This window comes from Macrobrachium nipponense, chromosome 8 (assembly GCF_015104395.2).
Source record: "Macrobrachium nipponense isolate FS-2020 chromosome 8, ASM1510439v2, whole genome shotgun sequence".
Classification (NCBI taxonomy): domain Eukaryota; kingdom Metazoa; phylum Arthropoda; class Malacostraca; order Decapoda; family Palaemonidae; genus Macrobrachium; species Macrobrachium nipponense.
Window position 1 is genome coordinate 57,271,454 of NC_087203.1, and position 23,439 is coordinate 57,294,892.

The 23,439-nt window shown below is 38.1% G+C and overlaps 1 protein-coding gene across 1 annotated transcript in view; it reads left to right on the forward strand.

The window, feature by feature from the left end:
- The first annotated feature begins 309 nt into the window (after positions 1–309).
- LOC135222796 (frizzled-4-like) overlaps positions 310–23,439 on the forward strand; it is a 106,475-nt gene continuing 83,345 nt past the window's right edge. Inside the window, exon 1 of the mRNA XM_064261086.1 lies at positions 310–1,517. Coding sequence (XP_064117156.1) covers positions 574–1,517 — 944 coding nt within the window. The 5' untranslated portion in view covers positions 310–573. The remainder of the gene's footprint in view (positions 1,518–23,439) is intronic.

Genomic DNA, 23,439 nt, shown 5'->3' on the forward strand with positions numbered 1-23,439 from the left:
GCTCACTTAACTGGCCTCCTGACCTGTCCGATTCCTCCTAAAATATTCAGCTTTTCCGCTTGCTTTAGTAGTTTTGTCAATTCAGAGCCTGTTAATACACAGAATATTACACGTAGAATTAGTTGTTATCATTTGAAAGTAAAAAGTTAAAATCTTCTAGGGACTTAAACCTGAATTGTTTTTATCGAGGCGAAGCCAAGATGATTGTAGCGGGAGGAGTCTGTCCCAGACCAATCATGTGGCCGTGTGGTGGGTGAGGGGCGGGGCCTGTGGTCTCTCAACGCTGCCAACACTACATTCATTGTATTTGCCAACGGGCTGTTGAACGAAGAGTGTGTGCTACGTTCCCCATTGAAGTGTTGGTGATTTTGCTGTGGTGTGAATCGTTTCCATTTGGATGATGATATTGCAAATCAGTTGAGTTTATGGACTCGAAATGAGATGCTGTAGTTGTTTGTAACTGAAGACGAGAAGGACGTGATGTTACTCGTGAAACAACAGCAGAAGGAGTAGTGAGCTTTAGCCCTGGGTCGGTGGGCCACCTTCAGATGCTCAGATAACAGCGGCTCCAGTATGGCGGGGCCCACGAACGCCCTTGTGTGGGCGGCTGTGGGCGTGTGGGTAGTCTGCAGTGTTAGTGCGTGGGCGGACTACTCTTCGGACACCCATCCGGGAGGTCCGCGCCGTTGTGAAGCCATCAGGATCTCCTCCTGCTTGGACGTCGGGTACAACCTGACCTCCATGCCCAACCTGGTGGGGCTCGAGTTGCAGAACGACGCCGAGTATCGCCTCAATTCCTTCAAGCCCCTCATCCAGTATGGGTGCTCCTCCCAGCTCCAGTTCTTCCTTTGCTCCATCTACGCCCCCATGTGCACTCCCCAAGTTCCCACGCCCATCGGGCCTTGTCGGGATCTGTGCGAGGCCGTCAGGAACCGATGTGCCCCGGTGCTGGCTGAACTTGGGTATCCCTGGCCACCGTTTCTCAATTGCTCCAGGTTTCCTGCGGAAAACAACGAGGAACACATGTGCATGGAAGGGCCAGGGGAGAAAATGCCCCCTCATTCCCCTCCTACAACTTCCCCCCGCCCCCAGACTCCCCCGCGGTGCAGCCAGTACGCCCAGGCACACAAATACCGGTACATCAACGCCACGGGTACGTGCACCCCTCTGTGCCAAGCCAACATTTCCTTTAACAGCAGCGATAAGTCCTTCGCCGGGGTGTGGATGGCGATCTGGGCTGTCGTCTGCTTCGCCGTCACCATGTTCACGGTCATGTCCTTCGTGTTGGATGCGGCCGCCTTCAGGTACCCCGAAAGGGCCGCCGTGCACCTTGCCCTCTGTTACAACCTGGTCGCAGTGGGTTACCTGGTGCGACTGGTTGCAGGTGCAGCCCGGGTCACCTGTCACGCTGACCCTGAGCTAGGGGCGCGCGTGGCTGTCACTGAAGGCACCTTGCACACCACGTGTGCCCTCGTCTTCCTCCTCCTGTACTACTTCAGCACCGCCGCCTCCGTCTGGTAAGTTGACCTTCCCTCTTATTCTAGATGCTCGTTACAGTTGATTGAGGGTCGGCTATCTAGTATATGATATATATATATATATATACTATATATATATATATATATATGTACATGTTCAGAACTCTATTGTAATTGATAGGGTACGTTAAAATGCACTGTGAGTGATATCACTTCAAATGATGAATGTATAATGTTCTTGAACTGCATGGCAGGATTTTATAAAGCACAGGTCACACTTCCTATTGTTGAGATTTGCATAGGTTGTTGTGCAATCATTTCCTGTTCCGGTAAACTGAAGTGTTCATTTGTAGACGGTAAACTGAAATGTTCACTTGTGGAAAAGCTCCTCTGGGTGCCACGTTTAGAAGTAGTCCCTCGGGGATGAACGGGAGAAACGAAAACAAAAGACGGAAAATTTCTCAGACGTTCACGCCTGTCCTATATTATATACACCCGTGTCGTCTACATTCTTCAGTAAAAAATTTCTATTACTAAACGATGTCTTCGTGAGGAACTCCTCTATAGAATTACAGCAGAAGTTTCAATACCAGTATTTTTATGAGGAGATAATGAGATTATTTGCATATCTATACGCTTGCATGACTACGAACTCTCTCTCTCTCTCTCTCTCTCTCTCTCTCTCTCTCTCTCTCTCTCTCAAACCAGTTTCAACGACTGGGAAATTTAATGCGAATTTGTCTCATAAGTTGGTAAAAGCTAAATGTAGCGTAATGTGTAAATGTTTTTTTTTATTAGCGTAATACAAAATTTTTTTTTTTTTTACACGTCCACTTTTACAATTTTTTCGCTATTTATTCTCTTGAGTGTATTTATTCACAGAAGGGCAGTTATCTTTGCATGAATCATTTCATTTTTTTAAATAATAAATTCTTGGACTTTTTGTTTGTCCTTAGTGCAATCAGAATATTTTTTTTATCTGAAGTAATCATAAGATTTATTACAAGCTATTTTTATTCTTTATATTTGGTTAACAAAAGGAAAGTAGTTGACGCCCAGTGATGAAGAAGAAAATACTCGAGAGCAAGTATAACACTAATAAGGTATATTACACTTCACGCTGCCCTTCTGCAATGTTGCACCGACATTATGTACGTAAGGTATATTACACTTCACGCTGCCCTTCTGCAATGTTGCACCGGCATTATGTACGTAGAGTATATACTAGTACGTATGTACATCACACAGGACGGATAAACCTGTCTTTATGTGAAATTGAAACAGTGGTACACTTTTTACACACACATATATAATATATAGTGTGATATATAATATATAGTGTGTTATATAATATATAGTGTATATATATACGTATATATTATATATTCTTATATATAGATCTATATATATATATATATATATATATCTATATAAAATGTGTGTTTGCATTTAATTGTATGGGTTATGTAATTTAATATAATTTATAATAATTATTTAACATAATATATAAAAGTTGTTTATTTTAATATACGTATATATATAATATATATATAATATATATTATATATACTATAATATATATCTATAATTATAGATATAAAATGTGCGTGTTTTGCATTTTATGTATGTATGTATTTAAATATATGACATGCGTACAATGTCGCACACTGGTTTATAAATTTAATAATACCTTAATATGCATATATATATATATATATATATATATATATATATATATATATATATATATATTTTATATATATATATATAGTATAATCGAGAGCCAGTAACCAGCAGTGGCTAGCGAAACCTATATCTTGCTAGGTTGTGTAATTATGGTATATATATAGTGTATATACATAATGTGTCTTTTTCAGTCCCTTCTAAAGACACCATCAACGATGTGGTCTCTGTTACAGTATCGTTGATATGCTTGAAACATCTCGGAAGGGACTACAACCAACCCTATTAAGATTCCAGCGGTTATTGTCATCCGTGCATTTTTCCAAACGTTCAATTATAACTCGTAAGCGACTCTCCCGGGCGCACCAGAAGACAATGGGGCCCGAAAACCTCTCGAAAATAGAAAGAATGGACGAAGAGAAAAATGCTTTTCGACCTTTCTACATTGGGTGTTATTGGTAAAGCTCCCTTTTGTGAATAGTGCTGTCACTTGCAACGTCATTCGTAACGGAGGACAGTCTTTTTTTCTTTCTTTCTTTCGCTCATTGATATTCAACTGAAGTTTCTGCTAATAGGTAGCGCTGTCAAGTGGCTTTTGTGAGTGTTTGTCTTTCTGTTTTGTTTTTTGTCCTGTATTTACTATTTCAGTCGCGTCTTCCAATTATCCGTCGCTTTGAGACGTGCTGTAAATTGTCGCAGGTGTAGCTGCTCTTCAGGTACAAGTCATACTTCAAGCTATTTTAATCCTTTGTCACTTTCTGATTTAATGTGCTACATTTGCTCATTTCAGACGATCCTGCGGTAGGAGTGTAGAAATAATACCACCGTAGGTCCTGCGTGTCGTAAAAGGCGACTAAAAAGACAGCTGCTGCCTCGCAGTCTTACTTTTTAGTAAAAGACTAGGCCCACCGTCAATAACTATGGAAACTGCTGCCTTTCATTTGTACTTTTTAGTAAAAGGCTAGGCCCACTGCCAATAACTGTGGTAGATGACAGCCAGGGCATGCGGTCGTAAAAACCCCTTTTGCCAAACAATAAACCATACCTGATGATGCCTTTGATAGAAGGCAGTGGGGGAGAAGGCGCATCAGGCAACCGACCCCGTAATGTGGGGATGATGGTGGGAAAGAAGTGGATTTGCTCAGTTCAGAGGTGTTTTCTAAGGAGCAGTCGCCTGGAGTCTTCCTTGTAGTCCTACTGCGTCACGGACATCGTTTTTGGGGATTTGTATTAAATCGTTCAAATTGTGCAAACAAGCACGAGAATGAACGTAAGAAACTATTAAGGCACAATAAAAAAAGAGAAGATAGAGGAAAGAATAAGTAACGAGCCATTGTAAATATGAGCATATGATAAATATGTACACATATGAACGGCATAAGAGTCAGATCGTAGTGGAAGTGCTCATGGCTCTTTAAGGCAGTACTACTACTGTAGCTTCTTGTGGACTGATGTTTCTTGATTAAGCCGGACTTAAGGGCAGATTACGGGCGTTTGTCCCAAATATGATTAAGATTAATAATCTTCTTGGGTGCTTAATTGTTGTTGCCATCTTTCCCGGGTATTTGTATTGTGTTCCTCCAAGCGTCAGTCAGTAATAAGCTTCATTAGCGTTTGTCAACACATTATTCTCTTTTCCAGAGACATTTCTTCGTGATGTTTTTAAGTAATTTCTTGGCGCCTCGTCGATTGCCCCCAGACTTCCAGTGTAATTACCGGTTGCCGGTACTTGAAGCTTTTGAGTAATTACTACCTGTTGCTTTGGGGCCACCCTCCAGTCAGTCATCGGAGGTTTTTATTTTATTGGTATTATTACTATTATTATTATTATTTTTGCAACGTCTCAAGTTTTCATTCATTTGCGCTTGTCAGCGGATGCAGCCCCTCTGTGGATGTCAGTCCACTGAAGAAATTAATATGTCAGTCATTTGCCTCATTAATGTTATTATTTTTGTTGTTGCGTTTGATAATATTCATATTGCATTTCTGATTCTTGAATATTGTATTTACCCATTGTTTCTTTTGTTACTGTTGTATTTTTATTTTATTGATGAAGTATTTGATAATCTTCTATTCGACCTTTATTTAGTCTACCTTATTATTTTGTCAGATTTTGATCCAGTCGATAATGTTTTTGTTGGTTCCTTTGTTGCTGATACCTTGGCTCTAGGAACAGCTGGGACTAATTTGTTAGAAATTGTAGCATAAATTTCAGTATCGAGGATGAGCCCGCCTCGTTATGGCAAGTTTCGTGTGCTGACAGGTTTAATAAGTCATTATAATAATGACGATAAAGATGACAGTAAATATTCAACTTACTTTAGAGCTGAATGTAAAGGCGACTTATTGTAAATTTCGTTCATCAAGAATTTCTGCAGCAGGTTCAGTGCGGGAATGATTAAACCATTTACTGTGTATATTATAACCCAGTTCCTGTTAGTGAAGAATTGCCAATTTATTTATAACGCAAAGCTGATTCCGTCGGGTTCTGTGACTGTGCCGCTCACACCAGGCTCCCAAGATATGATGTCAGTGCTCTGATTTTTGCGATGACACCCCTGTAGGGTGTTAGTGCCATCAGTGCACCTCACGGGTTGCGCTATAGGGATTACTAAATGTTCTGTAGAACGTCCCTTCGACCCTAGCTGAAAACCCTTCCAATCATTTTACTGTACACCTTCATTCTTAGTATCTTTCTTCCATCTCGCTATCCACTCTATGTTTCATTTCCAATTTGCGATGACGCTTCCATCCCATTTCCAGCCTCGGGTTCAGTCATTTCATATTTTACCAATGACAGAGTAAGGCTTTCATCGGTAACATTCTCGTTTAGTCACTCTTTAATCTAAATAAAAGCGAATCGCAGCTCTTCTGGCGATGGCGGCGGATTTCTGTTTGACGCTGAACAACTCACTCTGTTCATCGTGTTTATTAGTGGTGTATAGATGCCGAATATGCGCTGCCTCTGTCTCTCGTAGTTCAACAGTTATGACGCTAAAAACTTCAACCTCAACGGACGGACGGACATCCAGCCTGACAGATAGGTCAGTTATGACATGCCCTTGGACATGTCATAAGTAAACCTTGTGGCTGACAAGAGTAAGAAGATGAATATATATATATATATATATATATATATATATATATATATATATATGTATTGTATGTGTGTGTATATATATATATATATATATATATATATATATATATATATATATATATATATGTGTGTGTGTGTGTGTGTGTGTGTGTATAAACATATATTATATATGTATAAACATAGACGTAGATAGAATGTGAATGGTCGCTTCTTGAGGGAAAGCTTTGACTGGAAATTTTCCATATCAGTACTGATTTATAGTATTTTATTAATGCAGATACCATCGGAACGTACATCCTAGTGCACTCTTCTGGTCGAGGAAAAGTAAGGTTGGAAGATAAAAAAAAAAGAAGTGGGATGAGCCCCGAGGGAGGGGTCTGCTTCTTGACAGACATTCAAAGAGAGGAACAGTCTACTGTTGGTGCATCGTGAGCAGAAGGATCACCGAAATCCACAAATTAGGATTCGTTGGCTGACGGAGAAAGAAGTTACGGAGTTATTATGAGTGTGCCCATACCGTCAAAAGTGACAGCAATAAAAGTGACTGGCGAGGAAACATTTTCCCAAAACTTAGGGACATGACTTTGGGGTCAGTGTTTCTAGAGACGTTACATATTGAGAGAAAAAATATATGGATATCCTTGCGTTCTATGCGGTTGAAGACCATCAAAAGGACTAGGTAACCAATGGGTTCCTAGCCACGTAAAAACATCTAATCCTTCGGGCCAACCCTACTATGAGATTCACAGCCGGTGTCCCGGTGTTTTTCCGGAATAACATTTTATCAACATACCCGACTATGATGACACTTTGTCACAGGGTATCGTACATCCCTACATAATTTTTGACTGTATTCTGTATTACGAAAGTTGCATAATTCTGGTAATTATAAGAGTAACACCGACTTTTTGTAGACATCCCCAGCAAACTCAGAGGAATGTCTTTCGAAGGTATAATGGCGTAACTTATGACGTCATTAACTTGCCTCTTTCTCGATGGGTAATTGGCTATTCGCGAAAAAGTCTCCACCTCTGGCAACAATAAAATACAACCAATACTCCGTGTTTACACTTTTTAGTAGTGGTAGTAGTATTACTAGTAGTAGTAACCTTGGATGTCCGAGTGTACTCCTTACCCAAAAAATGTGTCCTATTATTCATTTACCTGTTCAAGCTTGCGTAGGGTTTGCCACGGGCGTCCTCACTTCTAAACAGTTGTGCAAGTCGCATCACAAAAGCTGTCCTGCAACCACAGGGACACTGATAAGGTACGAGTATTCATTCAGAATTTCAGAGACAGCTTTTTGTCGTCATCACCTTGTGGGAGGAGGAGTCGGGACGTCATTTGTTTACGTCACGTATAACTTTGAACTTATACATTAGTGTTCCGCCACTGGCTTCGGCTGCTTTATGTTACTCTTATGAATATACTTTTTAAAATATAAGTAGTAAAGAATGCTGGCGAAAATTATGTAGGGATGTAAAGTCTACTATGGCTAAGTAATATCTTTGTCAAATGCACAGAAAAAAAGTTATTCCTGAAAAACACCTGGACAAAGGCTTTGAATCTCGTAGTAGGAGAGCTGTTAATCAGCTCAGTGGTCTGGTTAAACTAGGGTATACTTAACCTGTATCAAAGTGATCGTACGTATTCCATTATTTAACTGGTCGAGTTACGACTCGAAATTACATTTCCACTTTTAATTGATCCCAAAGTATGACTGAACAGCAGTTCCATTACGAAGTACATGTGCCTCGCTGTCGACCGTCGACGCAGTTCCGGTGATCTTTATTCCCCAAACCGTTGGACTGTGGAACAGTCTCCCTGAGGATGCTGTGTAATTAGAACCTCAAAAATTCATGCGTAGATGCGTTAAATGACTTCCCAAAACAATTTACTTCGTATTTTAATCATTTATTTATATTTTTATCTATTTGTTTTCTATTTTGTATATTTACCTATTGATTTATCTTTTTTCTTTTCTAATAACCGATCTCTTCTTTCTGAACTTTACATTTTTTTGCTATGTTCACGTATACTGGACTGCTGGTAGTAATCATCCAGTACGGAAACTAACTCCCTTGTGGCAGTCTACGCGAACCCTCATCATCCTCTGAGAAGAACCCACATAAGTTCCCAGAGTATACATCTGGGACAAGAATATTTGCACAATATAGTATATACCAGAGGACATGAGGGGACATGAACGATCTTTGAATCGAAACAAGAGGCCAATTATAAGTGGATTAATGGGAAAAAGTTTAACATTTAAATGCACCAAAGTATTTTTGACGATGTATGTAAATTCGACCCTGAATGAATCATCCTGCAAATATGGGAAGCGGGTATGATAAAAAGGAAGCTTAGGAACATTTATTTCATTGGTTTTAGTGCAAAATTCTTTATTAAGAAGCCTGTACATAATCCTGTTGACGAGTTTGTTTGGAAGCCAGTTGTCGGTAAAATATGTTAAAAGAAGGCTATTTCCGTATCAAAGACGTAAGGGAGACAGCTCTATAGACAGAAGTAAGAATGGAGCTGGATTTAAAATTTCGAAAGCAAAAGCTATGAAATTGGTTCCCAAACCTGTAAATGTCTTTTTCCAAAAAAAATAGTAATATTGAATCGAATGTTTTCTAGAAAGATTTCTACATCTAAAAACGAAAGACAATTGTTCACTTGTCTTTCAAAATTAAACATAATATTTGGGTTATGCAAGTAAACAAATTCCAAGAATGAATCGCGGTTACAATTACATCTGAAAAGGGTGAAGGTGTCGTTATCGTATCTTTTAAAAAACAACGGGACAGAGGGCGCTCGTTTAAAAAGCGCTCTTCCAGCGAGTACATAAAGATATCGGAAAAGGTATGGAGACTCCATAGCCATGCCCTCCACTTGTCTACTATTATTTTAAAAATAAAAGGCGGTATCCAGCACCGCCATTTCTATAAGAGATTTAAAAGTAGAACGGTTAAAATTATGACAACATGAATCAGGTTAGTGAAACAACTTCGTCGAAAATTATGTTCATGGTTTCCCTAACAGGAATATTGGTAAAATGTGATTCATCATCTAAGCTCGTCATAAATGTATCAGAATCTTGGGAGAGTATTACAGATCCTTTCAACGTTTTTTGAGTTGGCAACAGTATATTGATTCCTAGTTAATGGTTCCAGCAACGGGACTAAAAGTGTTGCAAAAAGATATTAATGGGGTATTGTTTGCTCCAGCTCCTATATATATGTGATATGTATACATATATATCGTATATATGAGCATTAACTACAAATATCCTTTAATATCCAGTTTGCCCTACCTTGGAAATATATTTTCAAATATGTTAACCAAAAGGGATTTTTTAGTTAATAGTTTCGCCCTCTCGTGATATATATATATATATATATATATATATATATATATATATATATATATATATATATATATATATATATATATATATATGTATATATATATATATATAGTTGAGTATTGTAAAGGATGAATCATGCTGGCGAAACTCGGGATTTGCGTTGAAATATTAAGTTCTGAGGTAATACGGCAGCTGTTTCCTCACTTTCTAAGTTTTTTATTGAGGCTTAATCCATCTTGCTACTTTCAGTATTTTCAACAACCCCCACCCCCCTCTCTCTGCTCCTCCTCTCTCTCTCCTTAAGTGGTTTTAAATTGCTGTTTTGATATAATGTTATATATATATATATATATATATATATATATATATATATATATATATATATATATATATATATTTACACATACACGTGCATACCTATCATCAGGGGAATAGCATTCTATACAAATGTAAACTGAGTATATTTGGGGAGAGGTTAACAGTGTTAGTTCCTTGGAGAACCAAAACAGGAAATAACGTACTGGGTGTATAAGTACGTGTTATAGGCCGGCTGTCTGATGAATACTATCGGAATGTGGGCGCAGGAAGCGAGATTGGAGAGGCAACTACTTCCCACTGAGGAAGTTCCATTTTTTAGTTTTCTGTCAAAGAAAACTATTTTGCCAGCTTTTGCTCTGCATCCGCCCCCAGAGCTTAAAAACTACTGAGGCTAGAGGGCTGCAAATTGGTATGCTGATCATCCACCCTCCAATCATCAAACAAACCAAATTGCATCCCTCTAGCCTCGATAGTTTTTATTATATTTAAGGTTAAAGTTAGCCATAATCGTACTTCTGGCACCGCTATAGGTACCGATAACATAGTCCACTACCGGACCGTGGCCGAATTTCACGGGCTGCGACTAAGAGTTTTATGGGCCGTGACTGAGGCCATTACTGGACAGAAAACTCGACTTGCTTGTTATTTAGTGTTACTAATTTCTCCTCATGTCGTATAATTAATCATTTTGTCGTTACTATATTTCATTTTGTTAGCTTAATATTAATTTTTTTTGTTGTACCCTTCATTTGAAGGTTAAACATCCAGTGAGCATGTTACAGACAAGTGCTGAAATAACAATGATAATAATTATAATAATAAAAATAAAAATAGATTTGGAAAACAATTCACTAACAGAATAACCTTATTTTAAGAAGAAAGTGACTTAATGATCTCTGTTGTGACTTATGGTTTATTGATTAAAAATATGAATATAATCAAATTTAAGATGCCGATTCTTTCGGAGGTCACTTCAGGTTGGGACGACTTCGGCGGATTACGTTTTTGAGGAAAATCGGGAGAAAATTGGTGTTCTCGAGGAAGTTGATGATTTGAGAGGGATTTGCGAGCCTGGGCTAAGGCTTTCCTGTAGGGAGGAAGATAGTCAGTTTGTATACACCCACACACATACACACACCCACACACACACACACACATACATATATATATATATATATATATATATATATATATTATATATATATGTATATATATATATATATATATATGTATATATATATATATATACATATATATATATATATATATATTATATATAATATATATATAAAAGGATGGAAATAAACCATCATCCCCGTAGTGGGATAGTACCGTCAATGCACCTCGCAGAGTGCACCGTAGGCATTACTAAAGGTTCTTTGCAACGTCCCTTCGGCTCCTAGCGGCAACCACTTTCGTTCCTTTTACTGTACCTCCGTTCATATTATTTTCCTTCCGTCTTGCTATCCACCCTCTTCTAACAATTATTTCAAAGTGAAACAGCGAGGTTTTCGTCCTGTTACACCTTTCAAATCCACCTACAATTTCCTTTCCCTTGCTGAATGAACTCATAGGTACTACCAGTGCCTGGCCCTATTTATATTCCATTCTATTCCAATAGCCATCGTAGTATGTAATTTTAGTTTACTAGACAAATTTTCTAGACTTTATCGAGTATTATCTTTAGTGCTGTGTACTGATACAAAACATAAGACTTTAAGAATAGACTCAGTGAAAATAATGTAACAAAATTTACTTACATGGGTTCAAATCATTAAAAGAGTAAAAATGCAAAACGGAACTTTAAAAAAAGGCAAGGCTAGTAACACGTAACTATGCTGAAGCTAGGAACTGAGTGTCGGGCATTATTTTTGGAAGAATACGGCTTATGCTGTATACAAAACGGTGGAAGTGGTCTGTTTAGTGAAGTGATAGTTTGTTTCCAAAAAAGGAGAGAGAGAGAGAGAGAGAGAGAGAGAGAGAGAGAGAGAGAGAGAGAGAGCTCAATCGTAGGGAGCTTGGGCGACAGTATTAAAATCATTAGATGAAGATGAAGTCTTAACTTTTCTTGCATTGATATGGTTTTATATTTATATATATTTGTTTTAAAAGTACATCCTGTACGGCGACTGACGACAAGATAAGAAACTTTCATTCTTAAACTAATATTTTGGCGGCTCCAACATATTTCACAGGTTTAAAGATTTGGGGGAAGTAAAACAATAGACCAAAATTATCAATTTAATATTCAGCGCCATGAGTGTGTTCTCAGTAACCTTTTATAGTTGTAGTTTAAGTTTTTTTTGTAGTGAGGAAAGGGAATGGAGGCTGGCATTAATAATTTAGGCAAATCAGATGCAAATTGACGTTGTTGAAATCTGTCATTTGGAAATTCTGTACTGTTTTTGTTCTTATAATTTCAACATGTATATTTCATGTGTACTTGTTTTTACCGAATATGTTCTGTAATTTGTATATTTTGTACTATCGCACGACCTTCTCTTAAATTTGGCAGATAAATTTAAGATTCCTTTCCTTGATAAATATATATAATATATATATTATATATAAATATAATAATATATATATATATTATATTATATTTATATATACATTAATATGTATATATAATTATATATATAATATATATATAGAATGTATATGCATATAGCTATACATCTAATATATATATATATATATATATATATATATATATATATATATATATATATATATATTGTGTGTGTGTAATTTTTCTGTACCATCATTTGCTACATAATGCACCCTCTCAGTGATATCAGTTAGTGTCTATGAATTTCTAAAGTCTTTTGTACGCGTTTAGAGATTCATTATTATATCTACTCATATTATCAGTTGGAACTTTATTAATTTAACGTCTAAATCCTCGTGTCATGTAGTGCTGTCGGTATTAGGATTTATATAAGATATGATATCTTGTTTATCTCTCATTTTTTGTTTTAATTTTGTTATCAATGGGAGGGAGTAAGTCAGACCAGGTCGAAATCCCAGTCTCAGTCGCAGAAGAAGGATACACCAGACGCTTCAGGAAGGAGAGATATATATAGCTTTATGCTCATTTCCCCAAGATTTCATTGCCCCTCTATCGTCATGATAGATTAGGTAGTACATTGCCTTCGTCTGCTGTCGTGAGTGGCAGCCAGTCGGTGGGAGAATGGTATGGGGAAGCGGTCTCACCATCAGCCGTTTCTAGAAAGTCCACTGCAGGACAAAGGCCTCAGACATGTCCTTCCAGTCCCTTCTGTTTATGGACTCTCTATGCCATTCTGATACCCGCAAATTTTCTTAGCTCGTCAGTCTCTAGTCTTTTCTTCCTTCCCCTGCTTCGTTTACAATCCCCAGTCTTCTCTTCCTTCCCCTGCATCGTTTGCTATCCCTAATCTTCTCTTCCTTCCCCTGCTTCGTTTGCAATCTCTAGGGACCCATTCTCTTATTCTTATCGTGCATCATTATCTGACATTCTCATTATATGTCCTGCCCACGCCCATTTCTTTTTCTTACTTGTTAGAATATCTTCTACTTTAGTCTGCTCTCGTATCCATGTTGCTCTTTTTCTGTCTCTTGGTGTTATTCCCATCATTATTCTTTCCATAGCTCTTTGAGTTGTAACTAGCTTATGTTCTAAGGCTTTAGTAAGGCTCCAAGTTTCTGATGCATAAGTTAATACTAATAGGACCATCTGATTAAATACTTTTCTTTTTAGAGAAAGTGGCATTTTACTTTTCATAATCACATTTTGTTTACCAGAAGCTCTCCATCCCATGTTAATTCTTTTAATTTCGGTATCATGCCCAGGGGAAACACTTACTGTCTGTCCTAAATATGTATATTCATTAACAATCTCTAGAGGTTCGTCCATAACCCTTGTTTGTTGTCTCTGCATTTTCATTGAACATTCTCTTAGTTTTACTCATATTCATTTTCAGTCCTACATTTCTGCTTTCTCTATTCAAATCTTTTATCATCTTTTGTAATTTCTCCCGTGATACACTGAGTAGAACTATGTCATCTGCAAATCTTAAGTTGTTAAGGTATTCCCATTGATGTTAATTCCCACATTATCCCAATCTAAATTCTTAAAACTTTTTTCTAGGAACGCTGCGAATAATTTAGGAGAAATGGGGTCTCCCTGTGTAACTCCTTTCTCAATCGGAAATTTAGTTTTAGGATTCCTGTACTTCCCGTATAGATATCTTCAAGTTTTCTAACATAAGATTCATTTACTCCCTGCTTTTGAAAGGCTTTCATTACTGCTGAAGTTTTGACAGAATCAAAAGCTTTCTCATAGTCTACAAATGATGATATATATATATATATATATATATATATATATATATATATATATATATATATATATATATAATATATATATATATATATATAATATAATATAATATTTGATACCCGAGAAAAAACTGAATTCAGACAATTGTTCTCCCTGTGGTGTAAAGCGACTATTTGTCTATGTATAATTTTCGTGTCTGATCGGATTATAATTTAATGGGGAGAGTACGCGGCGCCATTGCTCTCATATTTTGATTTTGAAATTACTCCGTAGCTCAGTGAGTTTGCAATGTGGCCAGAATTCACTGACATCGGAAGAATTCTCATTGTTGGCGCGACACGAGCACTCAAGGATGACACGCGGCGGAGGTCAGTCCTTTCGTAGCATTTGTTCCCCGTCGAGGATTAAATCTAGGTTAGTCCGGCTCTCGTGGAATTGGATCACGAAGCGCCTCGCCTGTTCGTGGTCTTATTCCAAAACAAAAGAATCGCAGAGACGATGTGACTGACGTTCGGTTTGTGCTTGTGGACCCTAGGCAGCAGCAGCAGCAGCTACGAACCAGCTATCGGATCCCACGTGACTCGTTTTCTTTTCTCGTAGGTTTCGTCTTCTGTCAAGCCACCTGACTGACCCGTCCTACTGTGTAAGTAACGCCTTACCTGGCGTAACCTGTTTTCGTCGTTTTAATCAAGACAGGATGACGCGTCCTCTCACCTGCTAGCCTGCATGGTCGGTTCCACAATGTGGGTAGAGCGAGAATTTTCGGGAGTCTTGTGAAACGTCACAGAACATACTAAAACAAATACCTATTTTCTTGAATCTCTTTACATATATATGCATGCATGTATTATATATGTATATAACAGAATTCATGATCCGAACGACAGGGCTTTTTGGCTTTTTTAAGATGGCAATTTTACTTATTCCTGGTAAACTGTTTGCGAATATTATTTTCAGTAAATTGTTCGTGAATTGGTTTATTTCATCAAAGGCATCAAAAATAATTTGGTAAAACAACCCTAAATTTCAAGAATATTTGATCAGTTAAAAAGAAGCTTGTGTCTGTTGGCGGGAAAATTAAAATAGCGTAAAAGTAAATCAAGGATCCGGCGATCTTTTAGAAGACAAAGCAGCACCTTATTTTTTTTTGTAGCTCGCTAATCCCGACCACTTTACACCATTCCTATATTGTTGGCGAGGACAGCTTCCATTCATTCCTTCTGATCCCCTTATTTATGCCACGTTTCGGGCCAGGGGGATAATGTGGGAGTGCGTGCCATGGTGGCCAGTTGAGCGATTAGGGCAGAAACCTCGGGGCTCTTGCTACCCGAATAGATAATGGTTCGTTTCAGCCATGTGCTTGCAATGGATCGTGAAGTAAGCTATGCAATGGAACGTGAAGTAAGCTATTTTGAGAGAAGATGTACTGCAGAAGTGTATATTGTTCTTATTTTTAATTTTTTTTTCCAAATAGGGGAACGTAGGTACTGCAGTAGGCTAAGTCTATTTTTTTTTTTTTACACTGACCTGAAGGAAAGATTGCCTACTACTTGTCACGAGAGATACATATGGATAGGTGTACCTGTGATGTTAGCTGTTTTAGACACCTCTCTCTCTCTCTCTCTCTCTCTCTCTCTCTCTTCTCTCTCTCTCTCTCAAAAAGAAGTCCATTTAAGTTTCGAAATAGCCCTCCTCCTCACCTACAGACGCACGCACACAAAAAGCCACAAAATTGAGCCGAAGTTTGGAAGTAGGTGTCGTTAACACCCTTGTCAAGCACCTCGTGCGGTGGTATTATCCAAATTGAAACTTCGCCGGAATACCAAAGCAGGCGTGGGAAAAGCGCCCGGCATGTGGCCGGCAATGCAAGGAAAATGCAGAGCGCGCTGCAGCTCCTCGCTGACAGGAAAGCGATGCAGCCACTGAGTTAACAGCTCGGTTTGAAAGCTACTTAACGATTAATGTAGTGGATACAAGGGAAAATAATTAGTGTACTATATTAATATAATATATTATTATATATATATATACTATAATATGAATATATATACTATATATTTATTATATATATACATATATGTATGTATGTATATATATCTTTTTAGATATATGTGCGTACATATATCTTTTTAGACAAATATGAAGATGTATGCATCAGTTTACATCGTCTGCACGATGCTGGTCAACCCTTGATTATTGCGGTTACTATTGTCTTGCTTTTTTCCTGTACCGCTCTTGAATAGGTAAACGGCTAATTTATTCGGAAAAGCGCGCGCGCACACACACACACACACACACACACACGCACCTAATATATATATATGTAAGTACGGCTAATTTATTCGGAAAGCGCGCGCGCGCACACACACACACACACACACACCTAATATATATATATATGTATGTATGTGTGAATCGACAAGAGATAGATAAAGGAAAGAGTACTAATGAGAACGGCAAAGTTAAGAAAGGTTATGCCTGTCAGGAGAATATATTTTTTTTTTCGGTAAAGCCGTAGTTATTTAACCAAGGTGACTGAAAGTATGGAAGCGGATACCGATTGTCCTTTGGTATAACGACGCGACGGTGGAATAATTTCTGTCAATTATGATGTGATTAAAATTGCCTCGTCCTGACCTCGAACACATTTCATAAATCTTATGAAGCGAATACTAATTACTCTTCCCTATTTGGTAATTGCGTTAGAAGACTAGAGAAGACTTTAGGATGAAGTTTTATGGTAATTTCAGGGTTTTGCTTCTTTATTTTAAGTAGTTTTCAACTTGTAACTAAGAACTTTCGGGAGTTAATGTGTTTGCAAGTTTTTTTCTTTTTTAGTTTTCTGAAAAAAATAATAAAAAGAAACAAACTATGGAGATGACTATTTGTCTGCCCGTCCGCACTTTTTCTGCCCGCCCTCAGATCTTAAAAACTGCTGTGGCTAGAGGGCTGCAAATTAGGATGTTGATCATCCACCCTCCAATCATCAAACATACCAAATTGCAGCCCTCTAGCCTTAGTATTTTTTTTTTTTCTTTACTGTATATAAAGGTTAAGTTTAGCCATGATTTTGCGTCTGGCACCTCTATAGGTGCCTAGAACACAGGGCACCACCGAGTTTCATGGGCTGTGGATGAGAGTGTCATACATAATATACGCTTACGGGAAACTCTATTGCGCTGAACTTTCTTGGGCTTTTTTTTTTTTTTTTTTTTTTTAGGTCTGTTAAATGTACTGTCTTTATCGTCGTCTGTTGCGGAAAGAACACCCAAGTCTTCTCAAGTCGAAACTGAACTTGCGTTGAACTCTTGAGGAGCGCTGTTCGTGTTCTTGCGTACGTGCGGCCTCGCTCTTGCGGTAAGGTGCTCCAGGACCCCGTGATGCCGCATATCATTGCATGTTGCGGGCGAGGTGGTGGAGGAAGAGCGACCACACTCCCACTTGCCTCACACCATAACCCTCGCTTTCTCTCTCTCTCTCTCTCATCTCCTCTCTCTCTCTCTCTCTCTCAGTTTTCTATTTTCTCTTGTTTGCTTTTGTATCATATCGTTTTTTATGTATATATTTATTTAACCGGCCCAGCCTCTCTCTGTTTTGCCTTATTCCCTTTATTTTTTAAATTTCTTTTATCGTATCAATTTTGATGTAAGGATATGATTATATAAAGTATAAAAGGCCCACTTAAACACTCTGGTTTAAAGCTAAGGACTGTATTTCGGTGGACTGACTTCCATCCTTATCAATTGTCTTAATCCGCTTCATCGTTGACTTAAGGAAGATATTGTCTATATGGTTAGAGTCCCAGGCTCTATTGGAATGTTATTTATATGATGGAAAATTGCCAAACTATGTTGTTCATATCAAACTGAGCACTTGTGTTGAGTTAATTTTTCAGAGGGAGATTTTCATGTGAATCCATAGTACGACTTATCAGAATCCCTACAAGGGATTTCATAGACTCTTATGTCATTAGAAACTGATTACTGCTGAACTTTAATTAAGCATTTCTCCAATGTATTCGGATAAGTGAAGACGAAAGGTTTAGGTTGGCCTGATGTTTGTGTGATCTCTCGTAAATTATCCACGTGAAGGATTATGATTTTGTTTGTGAATTTTTCCTTTCCTTTGTTTTCAGTGGTTTTGTAAGAAATGCTCTTTGCTTTATGTATAGCCTTTTCTATAATATGCTTAGGGTATTTTAACAAGATAAGTTGATTTCTGATTGTTTCAAGTTCTTTGTTAAGAAAATGTGGGGAGCAAATTCTCAGGGCTCTAAGAAATAAGTTACTTGCTATGCCAAGTTTAACTGAAATGGAGCCCAGGACTTTGACCTAATAGACAATATCTTCCTTAAAGCAATGATGAACCGGATTAAGACAATTGACAGAACCAACGTCGGCTTAGTGGTGACCCCAGGCATCACCTAAGGGCATATCTCCCACTATATATTTTGCAAGTGTAACTCCTTCTGTCATTCACTACTTGATAAGGGTGGGAGTCAGTCCACCGAAGTATATAGTCCTTAGTTTTAAACCAGTGTTTTTTCATGGGCCTCATACTTGAGACGTATCTTATTTTAATAGAATTTATTTACACACACATACACACATTACACACACACACACACACACACACACACACACACATATATATATATATATATATATATATATATATATATATATATATATATATATATATATATTAGCTTCCAGTTTCTCACCCTATCTCCTTCACTTTCTGTCTTAATTTTCTTATCGTGCTTGTTTAACTTTTTGTTTTCAACTTCTCTTGATAGGTGCCTCTGGTATGTATGCTTCAAAGGGAAGTTCCTAACCCACTGATATTGGTACTATTACTATAAATTACCATCTATAGTGAAATTAATGTTAGCAGTAACGTTTATAATGTTTGTGAGCGTAATCTTTGACTAATATTCCAATTTGCCCTCGTCGTTTTCTTCACTCAAGTCTCGCGTTTATTTTGATAGATCCATCGTTTTATCTATCCATCAGTTATTATTATAATTATTATTACAGTAGATGAAATCTATCCGTTAGGAACAAGCACAGAGGCCCTTGACTTGAAATTCAAGCCTCCAAAGAATGTTGGTTTCGACCTCCCGCCGCTAAAGACCCCACACTGCCGCAGTATATAACTGATCATGACACAGAGCCAGTGATTTTCCATCGCCCGGGGGGAGACGCGAACCCGCTACAACTGACTGGCATAGCATGACATTAACCACTGTGCTAGCGGACCGGCAGTTTTCCTTGACAGCGGCCAGTTTTTTTTCAGTTGTTTTGTTATTAAATGTAGCGTTTTACTCTTTGTAACATACGTCCAGATTTCAGTCCAACGTTTCTTTACGATGTGCGACGTGGTTTTGTGTATTCCCCTCTGTTTATCCATCAAGCCCAACGTCCAAGTTTCGTTTCCTGTTTCGTAGACCAACATCACGAAGGAATTTTTAATTTCTGGATGGAATGACCGAACTATGTTAACTGCGAAGGCGGTCAGTGCTCTGTTAATTTCCGCTTTGCCCAGATGTTGACTTAATTTCAGTTATCTAAGGGAAGATTAGATCTATGCAGATTACGTCATGTTGAGGTTTTATTATTTTCTCTCTCTCTCTCTCTCTCTCTCTCTCTCTCTCTCCACGGGATTCCCATTGGATGATGTTTTGGGAGTAGCTGCCTCCACTTGCCAACCCTCCTCATAAATCCTTTCCTCTTCTCACGTCGCGTGACTCTTCCTCATCTCTCACGACCCATTCCTTTCCTTGGCCTTTTGTACGCGCTTTTGCTCTCGTCTCTGGTTCATTGAATTTTTTTCGGGCTCAGGTTTGGAGTAAGTTTACTTACAGTACATATATAAGAGTATATATATATATATATATATATATATATATATATATATATATATATATATATATATATATATATATGCATGTATGTATGTATGTATGTATGTATGTATGTATGCATGTATGTATGTGTGATATATATGTATATAGATATACATACATACATACATACACATGCAAATATATTCATACATACGTACAAACATACATAGAAATATATGACTATTATATATATATATATATATATATATAGATATATATACATATATATATATGTGTGTGTGTGTGTGTATGTATAATGCTTGCTAACCTAAAAACCCCTGGTAAGATTGAAACCTTTCCATGAGAGTCCGTTTTCCTTTGAGCTTTATTATAAAACAACATGATCTGGCAAATCAGGCAAATTAGTAGGCGTTGCATTAAAAGAACATGATAATAGATAATGCAAAGTGTCCAGTGTTCACTGCCACTTACACCAGTCTGCTGAGTTTTGCTGCAAGGGTGAGTGATACATGATAAAACCGTTGCTTTTATATGTCTGTGAACGGAAAATAATCATCCTTTCATATTTGTTCAACTACAATTTAAGACAGCCTATCTTGTTAAAAAGTCATCATTGGGCTTACTGTAATAGGTCAGCGCTGACGTTTTAATGATTAACGTTTAAAAAGAGAGTACTTGAAATACCGACCACTGGGAAAAGCAAAGGTACTTTCACAGAGGAAATGTCGAAATGTCAGCATGCGGCCAATTGAAATTTCATGTTCGGACGAACTCGAATGTGGTGGTGCGACTGACTGGGTTGCTCTGGTAATGATGACCGTGAACAGGTGGCTCTGCGATTGAAGAGCTTCAATTTTGGTGCGATTTAGCTCTGAAAATGATTGCACTTAAGTTTTACCTGCCTGCGGATAACAGGGTCGCTTGAATAACCAATCGAGAGGCTCAAAGAGATGCTAGATAAAGTAAATAGTTTTGCCATAGTTGATGAATAAATTATGCCACAACCTTTAGAAGTAGGAAGTACGTAACCAGAATACCTAAGCTAATGAATGTTTAAAATGGTTAAGCTTTTATAGAGAATGACTGATAGAATGAAATGTTACCGATGCGCTCCCCCGCCCCGCTCTGTCTTTATTTATTGAGCAGCTTCGTGACCAAGCGCCACATGCCTCATTCACTGTGTGTGTGCGATATATATATATATATATATATATATATATATATATATATATATATATATATATATATATATATATATTAGCTACCTTTTTCTTCTTTCGAGGCGGTAGCGCTAGAAGATTCAGTTTCTCAGCAGATTTTTTGGAGGTGGGATTGCTAGCCCTTTGCCCTTTTTCTTGTTCCAAAGATACACTGGCACGGATCTACATTTGGATGGACTGATGGGCGGAAGGCCGGGAGCGACCCACAGTCCTAGAGAACGTGAATTAGACGCTGTAACACTCGATCGCGATGGCAACTGGCAAAGGCGGCAATGGGGTCATCACGTCCCTACGATATATGTAAATGCTTGCGAAGTCAAGGGTATTAACATTGGCATTAATATTATTTATTATAATAAAAAGGGAAAATTGACTGAAGCTTAATTGGCAATTATATACTGACGTAAAATTCAGTTGTAGTTGTGTATAGTACTAGCGATTATTCTTGTCCTATTTATCTGGAAAAATATGACTTTTTAAGCAGAGGCAAATATATTACTCCTGTTACTGAGATAAGTAGTAATTGAGTTTCTAATAAGAAAAAGGCAGTATATGTTACACTCAGCAAACTTGACCTAAAGACCTAACGAATAGTAGTAGTTGAACATATAATTATTATCATGGTAAAGTATTATCATTTTTAATCCCGTAAATGGTAACATGAGCGAACTGACCCGAATGTCGGCAGTTGTAGTGAACAGCAGCTGTGCGTATCATCATCAGAAGGGACAAATTTCAGGCAAAGTAGGTGAGAGAAGAAGAGGTGGGACGTCAGCAGCAGCAGTAGTAGTAGTAGTAGCAGCAGTGAGTGAGTAGCAGAAGAGGGAAGGGGCGTGGGTGGAGAAGTGTGGCAGAGGATCAGGAAGCTTCCACAAGTTGTGGGGTTTCTTTTCTCACTGGACAGGGTAACTGCTTGCTGCTGGTGACACGTTTATTTGTTGGGCTTAAAATATGCCTTTTTTAATGTCTTGGTTTTTGTAAGCACTTGTTCTTCTGAAGATCTATGGTTTCTGTGGATATCGTTAATATTTTTTTATTGCGTGGTTTTGTGTTTGTTTTTCAAGTTTACAAATTTATATTCTTTGGCAAGAAGGTGGGTTACTTAACAAATATCTGTGCTCGAGCATTCATATTAAATTATTTTCAGGCTTACTTGCAGATAAGATATGTAGATACCAACGTTTATTTATGAATGCATTTTATATTAATTATTTGGATGTTGGTGTGTGTGCGTGTGTCATCGTACTATGTATGCTTGCAGTGGAACTTTCTTTCTCACTCAATATAGCGTTGCAATGACTTGTGTAGATGTGGAGGCCTCAGGAAAGATTCTGCCAGTTTCAATCTTTCATCGGGGCCAGTCAAAGCCACAGGTGACCGGAACATGAGTCTTGCAACCTCATCCCATGTTTGAAAAACCTGCACAAACAAAGAGAATGTAGTCTCCTAAAGATGCAGATATTGGAGGTGGAAGCAAGTATTGGGTCGGATAAACTATCCAATGAGATAGAAAGAAACACTGCTTCTATAACCGGGCCATGATAATCCTCATAACGACATTTTTTCTTCTCGTCGGCCTGCATACTCATTTGTTCGTTCCTGCTAATTGCTGGGACTCGGAGACCGAGCAAGAATTACAAATGACGTGGCAAGCGTCACTTTGCCTCCACGCTCGCGCTCAGCAATGCACGGCGCGTCTATACATGGTGAATGCGACATTGCATCGGTAATTGGCAATTGTAATCTTTACATGTGACGGCAATTACTGGAGGATTAACAGCGTCCCCGTAACTGTCTGTAAGAAGAGGACAGCTTTTGGTCATGAATAAAACATGTCCTGCCACGGCTGGAGGGACGGTGCAGTAGTAGTTTTTTTTTCGTTTTATTCATATGAGCTGAATGAACTCCGTGCTAGCATCAACCATTTACATCTTGGTGGTATTTTGTTTCCCATCACATGCTTTGGCTGCGATTTGTTAACTTGAGCCGATTACGAGTATCTGTTTTCTTACCTGTGGTATGTAGCTTATGCTTGCTGGCGCTTGTAGGTTAAAAGCCTCTCTCTCTCTCTCTCTCT